At 45.9% G+C, this 18,383-nt stretch overlaps 1 protein-coding gene across 1 annotated transcript in view; it reads left to right on the forward strand.

Annotated features, from left to right (window-relative positions):
• LOC128684229 (alpha-1,3-mannosyl-glycoprotein 4-beta-N-acetylglucosaminyltransferase C) overlaps positions 1-18,383 on the forward strand; it is a 398,920-nt gene that overhangs the window by 243,876 nt on the left and 136,661 nt on the right. The window contains exon 2 of the mRNA XM_070088912.1: positions 4,070-4,186. Coding sequence (XP_069945013.1) covers positions 4,084-4,186 — 103 coding nt within the window. The 5' untranslated portion in view covers positions 4,070-4,083. The remainder of the gene's footprint in view (positions 1-4,069; positions 4,187-18,383) is intronic.

Genomic DNA, 18,383 nt, shown 5'->3' on the forward strand with positions numbered 1-18,383 from the left:
TCTCCCTGTTTCGATAGATGTATTGAATATTGTTGTTAGGGGTACACATAGCGCCTCTGCTCCCTCTCTCAATACCCATGGGGAGATGTTATCTGGCCCCATTGCCTTTGAGGTATCTAGCTCACTCAGAAGCCTCTTCACTTCTTCCTCGGTTGTGTGCACTGTGTCCAGCACTTGGTGGTGTGCCCCACCTCTCCGTCTTTCTGGAGTCCCTTCTTTCTCCTCTGTGAACACTTCTTTGAATCTCTTGTTGAGTTCTTCACATACTTCACGGTCATTTCTTGTTGTCTCTCCTCCTTCCTTCCTTAGCCTGATTACCTGGTCCTTGACTGTTGTTTTCCTCCTGATGTGGCTGTACAACAGTTTCGGGTCAGATTTGGCTTTCGCTGCTATGTCATTTTCATATTGTCTTTGGGCCTCCCTTCTTATCTGTGCATATTCGTTTCTGGCTCTACGACTGTTCTCCTTATTCTCCTGGGTCCTTTGCCTTCTATATTTCTTCCATTCCCTAGCACACTTGGTTTTTGCCTCCCTGCACCTTTGGGTAAACCATGGGCTCATCCTGGCTTTTTCATTAATCCTGTTACCCTTGGGTACAAACCTCTCCTCAGCCTCCTTGCATTTTGTTGCTACATATTCCATCATCTCATTAACTGGCTTCCCTGCCAGTTCTCTGTCCCACTGAACCCCGTTCAGGTAGTTCCTCATTCCTGTGTAGTCCCCTTTCTTGTAGTTTGGCTTCATTCGTCCTGGCCCTCCTGCTTCTCCCTCCACTTGTAGCTCTACTGTGTATTCGAAGCTTAAAACCACATGGTCACTGGCCCCAAGGGGTCTTTCATATGTGATGTCCTCGATATCTGCACTACTCAAGGTGAATACTAAGTCCAGCCTTGCTGGTTCATCCTCTCCTCTCTTGTAGTGTCCCTTACGTGTTGGCACATGAAGTTTTCCAGTACCACCTCCATCATCTTAGCCCTCCATGTATCTTGGCCCCCATGTGGGTCCAAGTTCTCCCAATCGATCTCCTTGTGGTTAAAGTCACCCATGATCAGGAGCTTTGCCCTGCATGCATGAGCTCTTCTGGCCACTCTAGCCAGTGTGTCAACCATTGCTCTATTGCTCTCGTCGTACTCTTGCCTTGGCCTCCTGCTGTTCTGTGGTGGGTTATACATCACTGCTATTACCACCTTGGGACCTCCAGAGTGAAGTGTTCCCACTATGTAATCACTTTCTTCTCCGCTGTCTCCTCTCTCCAGCTCATCAAAATTCCAGCGATTTTTGATCAGCAACGCCACTCCTCCACCCCCCCTGTTCCCTCTGTCTTTCCTCAGGATTTGGTATCCCGTTGGAAAGATGGCATCTGTTATCATACCTGTAAGCTTGGTTTCTGTGAGAGCTATGATGTCCGGTGATGCTTCTTTGACTCTTTCATGCCACTCCTCCCACTTATTTGTTATTCCATCAGCGTTTGTGTACCATACCTTCAGTTTCCTTTCCAACACTGTGGTTTGGGGGGCCTGTGAGGGTGGGAGACCTGGTGGCATACTGTGGGATTCTATAGCTCGGTGTTGGGTGGAGGCTGTGGGTATGGATTGTAGTGTGTGTTGGGATGGTGTGATAGGTTGTATGGTTCTGAGAATAGTTGTGTGTGTGCTTGCCCTTGCTGTTCTGTTCTGCTCTGACTGACCTCTGCTGGTTCCCTCCTTGTCTCTTTTCCTAGCTCCTTTCGCTTTTTTGTCCTCTCCCTCAGCTGCTGTCCTTCTGATTTTGTTCTGTCTCTGTCTAGGAACACCCTCTTGTACTCTTCTGAGTATTTCAATCGTGGTTTCTCTTGGAGGATCCTGTTCCGAAGATGTGTGTGTGTGTGTGTGTGTGTGTGTGTGTGTGTGTGTGTGTGTGTGTGTGTGTGTGTGTGTTTGTGCGTGTGTGTGTATGTATGTGTACATTTATAGTGACTAGGAGAGTGAGAACTTTGAAAAAAGGAGATCCTGTTTCACTTAAGTCTGAATAACAATGGTTGTAAATGACCATAATTTTTAAAGGGGTGGACCGGTAAGCCAGCGGAAGGCCTCGGTCAGATGACCAAAAGCTCCAAAGGCGGGTCATCATCTGACTAAGACCCGCGTCAGGAAACATTTGTCCTGTTTCCTGACGAACCTTACCTAACCTAACCTAACTAAAGTCTGGCCACTCCTGACACAGTTTCTCCTGACGAAATTTATGCTTTGCTCTGCATCACGTGTGGTGGGGTTATACACACTAAGAAGTTAATTAGTTACCAGTTGATAAAGACAATTGACAGTAGACACTTGGACTTCTCTCTCCTTTTTTGTGTGTACTCGCATAACTGACCTGTATGTCTCTCATTTTAATCCTATTTTAGGAATTATAATATGCTTGACTTGTGGTGAAGTGGTTACATGCAGCCTAAATGACATTATAGTAATGGATAGACCTTAACCTCAATAAAGCAACTATTAACTAACTGAAAGGGAGGAGCCAAAGTTTTATGGAGACAAGGTTTATTCTGTGTACACTTACCCGCGTAAGTGTAATTTTACCGTACCTGTGTCTAACTTCTGCCATCTGCATATAAATTTGTGCCTCTTGGAGCTAAGAAAATTTATGAATGACACGGAGGTCAGTTTAAGATACATAAAAACATCTGAGCGCAAAAGGGCACAACGAACCATATTGTTTGAGAAGTGGAAGCCCAAGTGTTGATGCGTGCTATAAACCATACCCCCGGCCGGGATTGAACCCGCGGTCATAGAGTCTCAAAACTCCAGCCCGTCGTGTTAGCCACTAGACCAGCTAGGCACAATAAGATTCATCCAACTAGGTATATTTCTACACCATAGGAAGGTTAGCACAGGCACCACTGTGACCACAAATGCAAGTTTTTACAGACGAATCTCCAGCTAGCGTGGCCGTGACGAACTCTAGCTCAAGTCCCTTCACTGCATTTGTGGTCACAGTGGTGCCTGTGCTAACCTTCCTATGGTGTAGAAATATACCTAGTTGGATGAATCTTATTGTGCCTAGCTGGTCTAGTGGCTAACACGACGGGCTGGAGTTTTAAGACTCTATGACCGCGGGTTCAATCCCGGCCGGGGGTATGGTTTATAGCACGCATATGGTTGGATGAATCTTATTGTGGCTAGCTGGTCTAGTGGCTAACGCGACGGGCTGGAGTTTTGAGACTCTATGACCGCGGGTTCAATCCCGGCCGGGGGTATGGTTTATAGCACGCATATGGTTGGATGAATCTTATTGTGGCTAGCTGGTCTAGTGGCTAACGCGACGGGCTGGAGTTTTGAGACTCTATGACCGCGGGTTCAATCCCGGCCGGGGGTATGGTTTGTTTGCAATCGTGTCATTACGATTTCTTGAGTCAGGCGTGCTATAATTTCTGTAAAGGAGCCATCGCACTGACAACTACGTCACTACTAGCTGCACAAGCATACTGGTGGACGTGAATGGAGCTATTAACGTGCATAGTTTGGGCAAGAAAATGATGAGTAACTAAAGCATGTAAGTAACGTACGGCTTCAAGACGAAGCTGTGGTTGTGATCTGATAGTACTTTGAGGGAGAGTTGCAAAGATTTGTTGCAGAGAAGTGTCGCTATTGCCTTACTTGACACTGATCGTTTATTTGATTAATTCAGAGGCTAGCTCCAGTTTTTGTGATCCATTTGAAGTGCTCATGAGTGCCATGAGGGCACTTCTTTCAGAGACTCGATCGCTGATGCTAGGAAAATCAAATATTTTTCCTCATGCTACGATTTTCACGTTATATGGATATCCTGGGAGATCCTCTTTGATTCGTTCCGTAATTTTTCAAACACTCTTTTTGACACAGGATCAAATAAAAGCTTAAATAAAAATAACTGCATCAAATATTTCTACTCTCATTCTTGACCTTACTCTCAAGCATTTCTTAAATATCAGTACAGGAATAACAAGACTCTTTGCCATAAAGCGCTGAATTTTCCTACACAAATATAGAACATTCTTTGGCATATGAATGATAATAATAATAACGAAGACACTTGTTTCTCTTCTCAGATTTGGTTGTGAGGATGAGCACGACACCAGCGCCCATTGTCCTGGTCCTAGTGTCCGCCCTCCTGCTTACCTGCAACGTCTTCTGGCTCTACTCCTCAACCACACACACCCACAGAGGTGAGTCTATGGCTCCTCCACATACACAACAAGACTAGTCCCAGAGCTAAGGGGATTGTCCTTCGAAGAAAGGTTAAGGGAAATCGGCCTGACGACACTGGAGGAAAGGAGGGTCAGGGGAGACATGATAACGACATATAAAATACTGTGAGGATCTGACAAGGTGGAGAAAGACAGGATGTTCCAGAGATGGGACACTAAAACAAGGGGTCACAATTGGAAGTTGAAGACTCCTATGAGTCAAAGGGATGTTAGGAAGTATTTCTTCAGTCATAGAGTTGTCAGGAAGTGGAATAGCCTAGAAAGTGGCGTAGTGGAGGCAGGAACCATACATAGTTTTAAGACGAGGTTTGATAAAGCTCATGAAGCAGGGAGAGAGAAGACCTAGTAGCAATCAGTGAAGAGGCAGGGCCAGGAGCTATGAATCGACCCCTGCAACCACAAATAGGTGAGCACAAATAGGTGAGTACACAGAAGTGAGTCTATGGCTCTTCTTTTTCTTGTAGGTATTCTCCAGAAGATGACCCGACTTTGGTTCCCAGGGTGCGGGGCGTCGTTCATCTTTCTTCAGTCATGTATGGACGTCTTACAGTGGCTTCTCAAATTAGAGGATATCATTGATATTCTTCAGTCTTGCATTGGCTTCCCGAGGTGGAGAGGGTCGTTCGTCGTCTTCTGTCTTCTTGCTTGTGCTGAAGAACCCAAGAGGACTCCTGCTTACCTAGATAAGCAGGAGTCCTCTTGGGTCTTCAGACGCTTGCTGTCCCTACTGCTTGAGGTGGTCATCGTGGCATTCGCGGAGTACATCTCAGCGTGGGTAGAGCTGAGTCACTGGTACTGCAGGTTAGCATATTGTTGCCCTGGAACATGCTGTCCCTCATTCTACAAAGAGAAGAAACAGGCTCCCCTGGATTTTTTTTTAAGCTGATGGAAGAAGAGGGGTGCAGTGAAAGGGGAAGGAAGTGTAAGGGTGTAAAGAAGGGAGTGAGGAGAGCGGCGGTCCCTGTCAGGAGATCTTGCAATATCTTCAGTGGGGAGGCAGGTGGGCCACGATGACTGGGAGTAGTCTCCAAGTCACGGATGGCCAGGTACTCCAGATGTGCCGCCTCGTTCTCCCAGGTGTGTCCCACTGGGGCCATCGGGAGGTGTCTGCGGCAAATGGATGTCATTACAGGGCAGTCCAGCAAGTAGTGCAGGAGGGTCCTTGTGGCCATCTGGTCGCATTGGTTGCAGAGCTCTTCTCTCACTAGCTTGATAAGCCGTTTGACAGTGGGGTACCCGAGGTGCAGGTGGTGGACGCTCACTCACAGCTTTCTGTCGAGCTTCCACATGTTCACCATTTCTGTCTCCAAGATTTGTCTGGGTTCGGCAGTGGGCGCTTGGCCACCCTGGTGGCCCACAGGTCCGTCTGCTTGCTGTTGCTTGGCGGCCCCGTCAGCCGCATCATTTCCAGGGATGCTGATGTGGCTCGGAATCCAGTTAGCATGGCTCTTCGTCCCCGGGCCGTGAGCGTCTTCAGGTCACTCCGGATGGCCATGATCAGGTGGATGTTGTCTCTCGGCTCCCCATGCATGATCGTCTGGATCACCGATCTGGAGTCAACATTGATGACTGGGGGGCACAGATGTTCTGTAAGCACATGTTGCAGGGCTCTCTGGATGGTATGGAGTTCTGCCTGGAGGATGGTGCAATGGCCTGGGAGACGCCACTCGGCCGTCAGGGCATTGTGGACAACCCTGGCACCTGTGCAGCCCACCTCTGGGTCTCTTGAGCCGTCGGTGTAGTACGTTGCACACCCAGGGCGCTCCCCTCTCGCAATGCTGGCCGCCGCAAAATGCTGCAGGATGCGCTGTGGAAACTGGCGCTTGATACCTGGGAGATGTGCCAGGTGGACTACCACCATCTCTGGCTCCCCGGGATGTGGCACTGTAGGTTGCCACAGGCTGGTCACAACCTCTTGGCCTCAAGGAGCGGCATGGGTAGGAGCTCCTTTGCCACTTTTGCAATCGACCACATCCATAGGTGGCCGAGGTGCACCGCTGGGTCGTGGCGCTGTTGGACCCGGAGGTCCTTCATCAGTTTTTCATTTCCAAGGAGCTAGAGGAACTTTGCCACCCTCCTGGCAGCGACGAGCGCGATTCTGCCCTTGAGGGGCTGAAGCTGGGTCTCGAAGTTCATTGTCACTGTCTGTCCTCCTTGGCACCCCCAGCATGACCTGTGCAGTGGTGTTCTGCACAATGCTGAGAAGCTGAATGTTTGAGGGACGGGTATGCACCAGTACAATTGCCCCATAGTTCATGAGGGAGCATACGGCCTGCACACAGAACATCCTCAGGACCTCGTGGCTATGGCACACATTGCCTTGACTCTCTGCATAGCTCACTCTCTGACATATGCTGCTTGCTTCCTGGAAAAGAGGCGGCTGTCGATATATATGCCCAGGTACTGGTAGCTGTAGACCCATTGCAGGTTGATACCCAGGATCTGAAACTTGTTGGCTGGTTCTTTGGCACACAGGACTTCCCTACAGAATCTCGAGCCCAAAGTGGTGGCAGGTAGTGGCCAGCAGATTGAGGTCCCACTAAGTGCTTTGCATCAGGCAGTACCTTTCAGGGATGTCAAACACCAAGTCATCGGCATAGCTGAGCAGGCAGGTGTCTGTGCAGAACAGTTACACCAGCTCATGAATCAGAACATTGAAGAGATTGGGGCTGAGAACCCCGCAAGCATGCCTGCCCTGGAGGTAGGAGTCCGCCGAGCAGCGTCCCTGGCCCAGGCCCACTGCTCCCAATGGTTCTGCCTTCTTGGAAACCTTGCCGTTTGACCCAGCTGTTGGCTGCCCCGTTACGAGCCCGCGAGTGCCCCCTGATGTCTTTGTTGAGGGCCCAGTGCAGGGAACTCTCTGCTGTTGGCCAGCCGTGGGCTCCATGGTGCAGTTGTTGGTGCCCTTGATGGCTGCTGCTGGGGGGGTCTTGGGATTGGACTGCATTGTGTCTGCCCTGCTGCCAGCACTGTGCTATCAAAGGGGAGATCTGGTTCCAAGCATGGTGCCTCTTCCCACAGTTGGCACACTTGGGCTTCGGCTGTGGGGTTTCAGGGCTTTGGTTCTTGAGGATGGGGATGCAGTTTTGGGAGTCGTGTCCCTTGCTGCACACTCCATATTTCTTCACATGCTAGCAGATGGCTGCAGTGTGAATGAAGCCCTGACATTTGAAGCACTGAAGTGGGTCTGATGTGTACGGCCGGGTCTTGAATCATCCCCATGGTCCAAGGACCAGGAGCGTAGGGAGAGGTCCCTTGTGGTGCATCAACACCTGTCGGGTCGGCGCCTTGTTTACCTTGGCAGTAAGCCGCCCTGCCCTGATGATATTGGGCACTGCGGTTCACTGGGAGAGGGATAGGGACATGCATGAGCACACCCTTGTGCACCTTTTTCATGACAATCAGCTTCACTATGTTGGTGTCAGTCATAGACATACACTGGAGTTTGTCGTAGGTCTCTTCGTCCCTTGGGTTGACCAAGACTTCGTGCCAGAGGGTGAACTCGCAGCAGAATTTGAGGGCGGTCGTCTCTTCCAGGTTCTTCGCCACCTCGTACGTGGGAAACTTGAACTTGTTGAAGGGTCCGGTTGCTTGAGCTCGTGCGGACTGGGCGCTTCTCCTCCCATGTGGGATCACCCATTTCCCCTCTTCGGTGGTGGCAGGCTCCTCTGGGCTGGGTTCCTGGGAAGTACCCAGCGCCATCTGCTGGGAGGTGGTCACAGTCCCCTGGCTCTCTTCCATATCGCCTGTTTCCACAGGGGCGGTTAGCTGTGAATCTCTGGTACGGTTGAGCCCTGATGGCCCAGCCTTTTCAGGTCTTCTAATGAAGCGGCCGTCACCTGCTTAGCCTCTTGCAAGTCAGCAGTTAAGGCGGCACCCTTGGCGCTTCTGTGATCCTTTGCCTTCTTGGGAGGGGCCTCCTCCTGCCCCATGCCGTTCAGGGCATTGTTATCGCATTCGAAAACTCGTTTAGGCCGTGTTTCTGGGCCTGACATAGTAGCATCATTAATTGGGAATGTACCAGCAGCACAGCTACTAGCTGCAGCTACACAGCAGCCTACACGGGGCTCGCAGCTGTGGGCCACAATTCCCAGGATAGAGTTCTCAGTTACCCTCAAAGGGGTCGCAGCTGTCGCATTAAACACAGAGAATTGGTTACTAATACTTCACTGCACCCGCACGAATGCGCACGAGCGCATTAGTCACCACATACTGTCGGGAACTCCACATAAGCGAACACAGTTCCCTCACAGGGGTAAAAGCTGAGAATCGGACACCAACACGTCACTGTACAAATGCGCATAAACACCTCAGTCACGAGATACTGGCTCATCCACTACACCCACCGACAGAGGAGAGTCTGTGGCTCCTCTACAACACCCACCCACAGAATTTATGGCTCCTCCACTACATGCGCTCACAGACGTGAGTCTCCTGCCCCTCCACCACACACATGCTCACGGAGGTGAGTCTTTGTCTCCTCCACCACCCACATGCTCACAGATGTGAGTATCCTATTCCTCCACCACACACATGCTCACAGAGGTGAGTCTTTGGCTCCACCACACACATGCTCACAGAAGTGAATCTTTGGTTCCTCCAGTATACACTCACCGATCGTGAATCTATGGCTACACTGCACACACAGAGGTGACGCTATGATCATCCAGCACACCCACCCACAGAGATGAGATATGGCTCCTTCACCACACACACACCAAGAGATGAGTTTATTCCCTTCACCACACCGATCTCCAGAGGAGTCTTTGGTTTTTTAACACACCCACCAACAGAGGTGATTCCCTAGCTTCCCCACTCGCCCGCCCATAATGGTGAGTCTTTCTGGCTCCTCCACCAAGCATACCTACAGAGGTGAGTCTGTGGTTCCTTCACCAGACACGCCCACAGAGGTGAGTTTCTGGCTGCACCACACACACCCATAAAGGTGAGTCTCCGGCTCCTCCACTGCACACACCACATAGATGAGGTTTTTGCTCTACTCCTCCACCCCACCAGTCTATAGATGCGAGTTTCTGGCTCCTCAAAAACCACAACCCCACAAAGGTGAGTTTCTGACTCCACACACACCCACAGAGATGAGTTTCTGACTCTACACACACCCACAGAGGTGAGTTTCTGACTCCACACCCACCCACAGAGGCGAGTTTCTGACTCCACACCCACCCACAGAGGTGAGTTTCTGACTCTACACCCCCACAGAGGTGAGTTTCTGACTCTACACCCACCCACAGAGGGGAGTTTCTGACTCCACACAAACCCACAAAGGTGAGTTTCTGACTCCACACACACCCACAGAGGTGAGTTTCTGACTCTACACACACCCACAGAGGTGAGTTTCTGACTCTACACACACCCACAGAGGTGAGTTTCTGACTCCACACACACCCACAGAGGTGAGTTTCTGACTCCACACCTCCCCACAGACGTGAGTTTCTGACTACACCCACCCACAGAGGTGAGTTTCTGACTCCACACCCCCCACAGAGGTGAGTTTCTGACTCTACACACACCCACAGAGGTGAGTTTCTGACTCCACACACACCCCCAGAGGTAAGTTTCTGACTCCACACACACCCACAGAGGTGAGTTTCTGACTAAATACACACCCACAGACGAGAGTTTCTGACGCCACACCTACCCACAGAGGTGAGTTTCTGACTCCACACACACCCATAGAGGTGAGTTTCTGACTCCAAACACACCCACAGAGGTGAGTTTCTGACTCTACACACACCCACAGTGGTGAGTTTTTGACTCCATACCCACCCACAGAGGTGAGTTTCTGATTCCACACACACCCACAGAGGTGAGTTTCTGATTCCACACACACCCACAGAGGTGAGTTTCTAACTCCACACACACCCACAGAGGCGAGTTTCTGACAGCACCCACCCACATAGGTGAGTTTCTGACTCTACACACACCAACAGAGGTGAGTTTCTGACTCTACACACACCCACAGTGGTGAGTTTCTAACTCCACACCCACTCACAGTGGTGAGTTTCTGACTCCACACCCACTCACAGTGGTGAGTTTCTAACTCCACACCCACTCACAGTGGTGAGTTTCTGACTCCACACCTACCCACAGAGGTGAGTTTCTGACTCCACACCTACCCACAGTGGTGAGTTTCTGACTCCACACCTACCCACAGAGGTGAGTTTCTGACTCCACACACCCACAGTGGCAAGTCTTCTACGTATAACACAAGAGTTAGTATTCACCTCCAACCTGCGTTACTTCCGTTAAAGAATAAGTCGCAATATCTTGGCTGGAAGAATACTGTGGCTGGAACAATACCGCTGCTGAAACAATACTGTGGCTGGAACAATGCTCAGGGTAGAACAATCCTCAACTAACTCATAAATTAGAAATGGGAATTACATGACGTTTCGGTGTGTCCTGGACCATTGTCAAGTCTTAAGCATCATACTACTACAGCGCCAATAGAACACCCGAATATATGGTCCAGTCTTCACTTCTACCTCGTGAATGTTGTATTTAAGCGGGTGTGCTACATGCATCTCTTACGCGATGCATGTAGCACACCCGCGTAATCCGTCTTCGATTATATTCATGTAGTCATGGGGAAGAGCTAAACTCGTAAGGGTTACGCAGCGCCTGGGATATAGAAGGAATCTGGTTAAATCCGTGGCCTTCACTGGCATTAAGGCGCCTCTTTCCCTCCCTTGAAGGGGCTGTCACGGAGCTATGAAATTATTTATTGCAAATTCTATCACTGCACAAAGGTCATTCAGATCCAGTTTCACTAGTATATTAATGTCAAGATTCCTTTAATCCTCATAATTCTAAAAAACTAAACTGCCCGAGCGCTTGACAATTCACAGTGTATATAGTCCAGCTCTCGGAGAATACAACTTGCATTTATAAATTAAGATTTTTCGTCTCTCCTTTTTCTTGCCTGACCGTCGTGTACGACCAACGTCCAGTGACATCTCATGGTATACGTATATACAGGTACTTACATACATACATAATGGTATGCAAAAGAACCATTGTGAAAAAATAGTGAAATTCCGAGCACCTCACCCGTTCCCTTATGATGATGCGGGTGAGATAGTCAAGGACTTGTCGCACACACACTGTAAATTCTTCCCAAGTTTTATTAATTATAAATGAATCTAATATGTATAATCCTAAGCCAATATTCATGTTAAAATCAAAACCATTTTTTATGACGCTTGATTCAAATACATTTCTCTCAACCACAGATTTGCTTGATACACACTGGACCAGTGTGGTGAGAATGGTAAGGCACTGCGTACCTTGTTCCAAGGTTCGTAGGTTCGAGTCTCCTTCAGCCAGAGATCAGTGTTTGTGTATATTTCGCCTGCTCTTGCGAATTCCTTGCATTGTTAAATTCTCTAGTAAGGCTGATGCATGCAGGGGATGAGATGAAAAGCTGTAAGCCTTCTCCCTGAAAGCTGGCTGCCTTGGATCAAACGTCTAGCGCAAGCTGGACGCCAAGGTATTGGTTTATATATATATATATATATGTATATATATATATATATATATATATATATATATGTCGTGCCGAATATGTAAAACTGGTCAATTAGCAAGAACTCATTTAAAACTAAGTCCTTTCTAAAATTTTCTCTTATACGTTTAAAGATATATTTTTTTCATTAATGTTAATGTAAACATTTTTAATTTTGCTCCAAAAGAATCTTAGAAAACTTACCTAACCTTATTATATCAAGAACAATTTATTTTAGCCTTACCCAACTAAATATATTTTAGATTTGTTTACAGTAATTTAATACTAAACAAACGCAGTGAAATATATTTTTTTCGTTAGGTTCAGAATGATTTTGGCGAAATTATTGCATACACAAATTTTCGCTTGTCCTATATGGCAAGATAAGAGTTACTATTTAAGCCAAGATCGCAAGTTCTGCCTATTCGGCACGACATATATATATACATATATATATATATATATATATATATATATATATATATATATATATATATATATATATATATATATATATATATATTTATTTATATATATATTAGCAAAAACTCTTTTAAAATTAAGTTCTTTCTAAAATTTTCTCTTATACGTTTAAAGATAATTTTTTTTTACTTTATGTTAATGTAAAAAATAATAATTTTGTACTAAAAGAACCTTAGTAAACTTACCTAACCTTATTATAACAAGCGCAATTTAATTTAGCCTAACCCAACTAAATATATTTTAGATATGTTTACAATAATTTAATAATAAACAAACACAATGAAATATATATTAGGTTCAGAATGATTTTTGCGACATTATTGCATACACAAATTTTTGCTTGCCTTATTCGGCAAGAAGAGCGTTGCTATTTAAGCCCAAATCGCATGTTTTACCTATTCGGCTCTACACACACACACACACACACACACACACACACACACACACACACACACACACACACACACACACACGCACACACACATGCCTGAGGCATGGAAGACAGCAAATGTAGTCCCAATCTTTAAAAAAGGAGACAGACATGAAGCATTAAACTACAGACCAGTGTCACTGACATGTATAGTATGCAAAATCATGGAGAAGATTATCAGGAGAAGAGTGGTGGAACACCTAGAAAGGAATGATCTCATCAACAGCAGCCAACATGGTTTCAGGGACGGGAAATCCTGTGTCACAAACCTACTGGAGTTCTATGACATGGTGACAGCAGTAAGACAAGAGAGAGAGGGGTGGGTGGATTGCATTTTCTTGGACTGCAAGAAGGCGTTTGACACAGTTCCACACAAGAGATTGGTGCAAAAACTGGAGGACCAAGCAGGGATAACAGGGAAGGCACTACAATGGATCAGGGAATACTTGTCAGGAAGACAGCAGCGAGTCATGGTACGTGGCGAGGTGTCAGAGTGGGAACCTGTGACCAGCGGGGTCCCGCAGGGGTCAGTCCTAGGACCAGTGCTGTTTCTGGTATTTGTGAACGACATGACGGAAGGAATAGACTCTGAGGTGTCCCTGTTTGCAGATGACGTGAAGTTGATGAGAAGAATACACTCGATCGAAGACCAGGCAGAACTACAAAGGGATCTGGACAGGCTGCAGACCTGGTCCAGCAATTGGCTCCAGGAGTTCAATCCCACCAAGTGCAAAGTCATGAAGATTGGGGAAGGGCAAAGAATTCCGCAGACGGAGTACAGTCTAGGGGGTCAGAGACTACAAACCTCACTCAAGGAAAAAGATCTTGGGGTGAGTGTAACACCAGGCACATCTCCTGAAGCGCACATCAACCAAATAACTGCTGCAGCATATGGGCGCCTAGCAAACCTCAGAACAGCATTCCGACATCTTAATAAGGAATCATTCAGGACCCTGTACACCGTGTATGTTAGGCCCATATTGGAGTATGCGGCACCAGTTTGGAACCCACACCTAGCCAAGCACGTGAAGAAACTAGAGAAAGTGCAAAGGTTTGCAACAAGACTAGTCCCAGAGCTAAGAGGTATGTCCTACGAGGAGAGGTTAAGGGAAATCAACCTGACGACACTGGAGGACAGGAGAGATAGGGGGGACATGATAACGACATACAAAATACTGAGAGGAATTGGCAAGGTGGACAAAGACAGGATGTTCCAGAGATTGGACACAGTAACAAGGGGACACAGTTGGAAGCTGAAGACACAGATGAATCACAGGGATGTTAGGAAGTATTTCTTCAGCCACAGAGTAGTCAGTAAGTGGAATAGTTTGGGAAGCGATGTAGTGGAGGCAGGATCCATACATAGCTTTAAGCAGAGGTATGATAAAGCTCACGGCTCAGGGAGAGTGACCTAGTAGCGATCAGTGAAGAGGCGGGGCCAGGAGCTCGGACTCGACCCCCGCAACCTCAACTAGGTGAGTACACACACACACACACACACACACACACACACACACACACACATATATATATATATATATATATATATATATATATATATATATATATATATATATATATGTGTGTGTGTGTGTGTGTGTGTGTGTGTGTGTGTGTGTGTGTGTGTGTGTGTGCACTCACCTAATTGCACTCACCTAGCTGAGGTTGCAGGGGTCGAGTCCTAGCTCCTGGCCCCGCCTCTTCACTGGTCGCTACTAGGTCACTCTCCCTGAACCGTGAGCTTTATCATACCTCTGCTGTGTGTGTGTGTGTGTGTGTGTGTGTGTGTGTTTAGTTAACATGGGCTCCTCTCTTGATGAAGGTTATTGATCGTTGCAGAGGTCTAGCCTTGTTGCATGTACTGATGATATTCCATCCAAGTGCAAAACTCGGTATCGTATACCGCACGTAAGGTCAAGAGAAGGTCAAGGTTTTATTTGAATACCTTTTCGATATGTATAGAGCTTTAGCAAGTCTGCTTAGAGAGTAATTTTGTCCCAATAAAACCTTGTTCTGCAAAATGTCTTTTCTTCACAGTTTTCAGCTGTGTGCCACCTGTATCAGCTGTCCAGCTCAGGTTTCATGTCAGTAAACTTCATAAATCTTTCTTACACTACTAATGAGGTACGAGATGTTTTGGGGATTAAACTAAGAGTCGTTAATTTTGTGACATTTCTTCCCGAGGAAATGGTATCGAAAAAGAATTAGTGCACTGAGAAAAATCTATAACAATGTCTCTTTTAGTTCCATTGTAAAGGTGGGGAACAAAGGACCGAGATGGCTTTTATAAATTGACTTCCTGTGAACTTTAAACTGGAGACTCCACCGTCCTTTATAATTAAAATGTCGAAACAACAAATAATTAGTTAATTTAAAAGCGAATAAAATCAAAACTTTTGCTGAACCTGAGAAGCAGTAAGACCTTGTCTTCAAATATACAGGAATTTTTATGAATATTGATGAGGAATCACCAGACTTTCCTAGAATATTAGGCACAAATAACATCGTGTTGTGGCAGAGGAACCTTATACACTGTGGTGCTGGGTGAGCAGGACCATGTACAATACATTATTGGATCAGGGGACCCATAACCCATCCCATATTCAATACTGGAGTGGTTCGGGGGAACTATATACAATATTGGGCTTAATTAAGGAAACTGTATACATATACTGCTTGGCCGTATTGGTCTAAGACCGGACCAAGGAGGCACTGACCCCTGGAACTCTCAACAGGCAGTCAGCAAGAGCCAGGGACAACAAAAGCTGCCATATCCCACCACTGCTGTTTGAGGCTCATGTCTTTTGTTTGAATGCAAGACTGAGTCTGATCGGCAGAATGTGCTAGGATTATCAGCTGCTGATATAGACTCGTCTCTAGATGAAGCTGAGTCTCATGTAACCTTCAGTCATATCAAAATTATAGTCTAGTATGAGTATTTCAGTCACCCGTGAACTTGAGTCATATCTGCACCTCGCATATGTTTATCTCAGTCTTGTATATGTCAGTCACATGTGTTTTTCAGTAAGATGTTTACTTCAATCATAGGTGTACTTCATTTATATGTGAACTACAGTCATATATTAACGTTAGGAATATGGGAACATCGTTTGCACTTCTTTCACGTGTGTTCTTAAGTCATGTGTGAGCTTTAGCCATATGCGCACTTCAACTATGTGAATTTTAGCCATGTGTATTATTTAGTCCTATGTAAATTTCAGTCATATCTTTGCTTCAGTTTCAGGGGAATATTTTGCCAAATATGTACCTAAGTCATATCTGAACCTCAGATATGACTCAAATATGAAAAATATCACATATAATGTGTTTTTTTTTCAGGAATAACTGAACCTTAGTTATATGCCATTTTCGGTCATATCTGTATTTCACTCATACCAGAAGGTGATTCATACCTGAAGGTGAGTCAGGTGAACATCAGCCATACGCGCTTGATAGTCATAAATTATTTTCAGGGATATTTGTACTTCGGACAGAGATGTCAAGCGTGAGGACACGTGGGTATGGGTTGTTCCGTGTCAAGTGTCAAGCATTCGTGTGCCAGGCCGTGTATACTGGTAAATATTAATTAATTATAATAATGGGGGAGCGCTAAACCCGTAGGATTATAGAGCGTACTTGAGGGGGAATGGAAGGTATTCAGGCTTAATTCAGGGAACTGGAGCACAGATCCAATTCCCTAGATAAAGAGCCCCTCACCAGCATCAAGGAACCTCCCTTGAGGGGAACATTAATTAAAACAACAAACATTCGCGTGGAAGAAAACGTGAGATCAGTACAGGAGGGACCCGCATATACAACTATTTTCGGTATTTCCACGTTTTCGTTGGCTTTCAATTGAGCCATTGTTCCACCCACCGATGACAGTCGCCGGCACACGGAACATAATGAACAAAGGCTAAATTTGATGCCAGTGAAAATGCGGAACACCGAAAAGAAGGTGACGTATATACTGGGCTTCTACGTTTGTGTGACTTTGTGAAGGATGGTAAGAATACCTTCTGTGAAACAAAGAAAATTGCAAAATCCTATTTTATTGTTCCAATATCTCAGGCGCCGTTATTTGATACAGTGTTGCCATTGGGTGCTTGAAATATTATTTGTTTAACTATAAAAAGAAAAAAATGCAGTGAACTCATTTAGCATCATACGTTACTCTGATAAAAAAAAATGTAAATATCGGTGTACGTTCTTAAATACAATGTGTGTATGTGGGTGGTAGTCAAAAGATTACAGAGATACATAATGGGTCCAGGGACTGGACTCCGAAGTTTTGATAGCAGAACAAGTTACAAAGTAATGAACTCCAGGTAGATCTGGTCGCAATCATGACAAGTTACAATGGTATTTACAGATTACAGAGGTACATAATGGGTCCAGGGACTGGGGCCCCCAAAGTTTTTGTGTACTCACCTATTTGTGCTCACCTATTTGTGGTTGCAGGGGTCGAGTCATAGCTCCTGGCCCCGCCTCTTCACTGATTGCTACTAGGTCCTCTCTCTCCCTGCTCCATGAGCTTTATTATGCCTCGCCTTAAAACTATGTATGGTTCCCGCCTCCACTACTTCACTTTCTAGGCTATTCTACGGCTTGACTACTCTATGACTGAAGAAATACTTCCTAACTTCCCTTTGATTCATCTGAGTCTTCAACTTCCAATTGTGACCTCTTGTGTCTGTGTCCCATCTCTGGAACATCCCGTCTTTGTCCACCTTGTCTATTCCGCGCAGTATTTTATATGTCGTTATCATGTCTCCCCTGACCCTCCTGGCCTCTAGTGTCGTCAGGCCGATTTCCCTCAACCTTTCTTCGTAGGACAATCCCCGTAGTTCTGGGACTAGTCTTGTTGCAAACCTTTGCACTTTCTCTAATTTCTTGACGTGCTTGACTAGGTGTGGATTCCAACTGTGTGTGTGTGTATGTGTGTGTTTGTATGTGAAGAGGCGGGGCCAGGAGCTGAGTCTCGACCCCTGCAACCACAATTAGGTGAGTACACTGGAGTTCTCTTCGTCAAAACACGGTATACTCCACAATTCACTTATTCTCATATCCAATATAACATCTTTCAGAGGATGCTTGAGTTTATATGAGAGTACATTGTATTGAGGACACAGTAAACCTGCAGTCTGATATTAACTAGATATCCTGGTAGGACATAAAAAAAGCAATATAACGTTCATATTTTTATTTATCAAAACTGGATACTTCAACAATGTGTTGCTCTTCATTTTCATAGTTACTTAACGGTCACAAAAACAATTTATGTTTCCCCTCTGACGTTCCTTCTTGACACAGTGGATTTCATACTCTGTTAAAATCTGTTTAACGAAGACAAATTTCAGTTACTCGACTAAGAAAAAAAATGTAACGAAATATGACAATTTGAAGCCTCTTAGAACAGGGAATTAGGAGGGAAAATGTCGGAAAATTTTTATGTAGCTATCAAGTACACAATTTAATGGCCGAATACCTAGAATCTTCAAAACAAAGAGATGCCGAGCCACTGATGATTCTCTTAAAGTCACTTGAAATATTGCTACGCACTAGCAGCCTTTTTTTAAGGTAGGTTGAATCACAGAAATGGGGAACGTAGTAGTCGTTGCCATTACAAACTCGGTCAAGCACCTGAATTACTGGAAATGTCCAAAGTTCCTTGAACTATCTGCAACGTAGGCAAATAAAATAAATTAAAATTTACA

Source organism: Cherax quadricarinatus, chromosome 2, assembly GCF_038502225.1.
Source record: "Cherax quadricarinatus isolate ZL_2023a chromosome 2, ASM3850222v1, whole genome shotgun sequence".
In the NCBI taxonomy this organism is placed as follows: Eukaryota; Metazoa; Arthropoda; class Malacostraca; order Decapoda; family Parastacidae; genus Cherax; species Cherax quadricarinatus.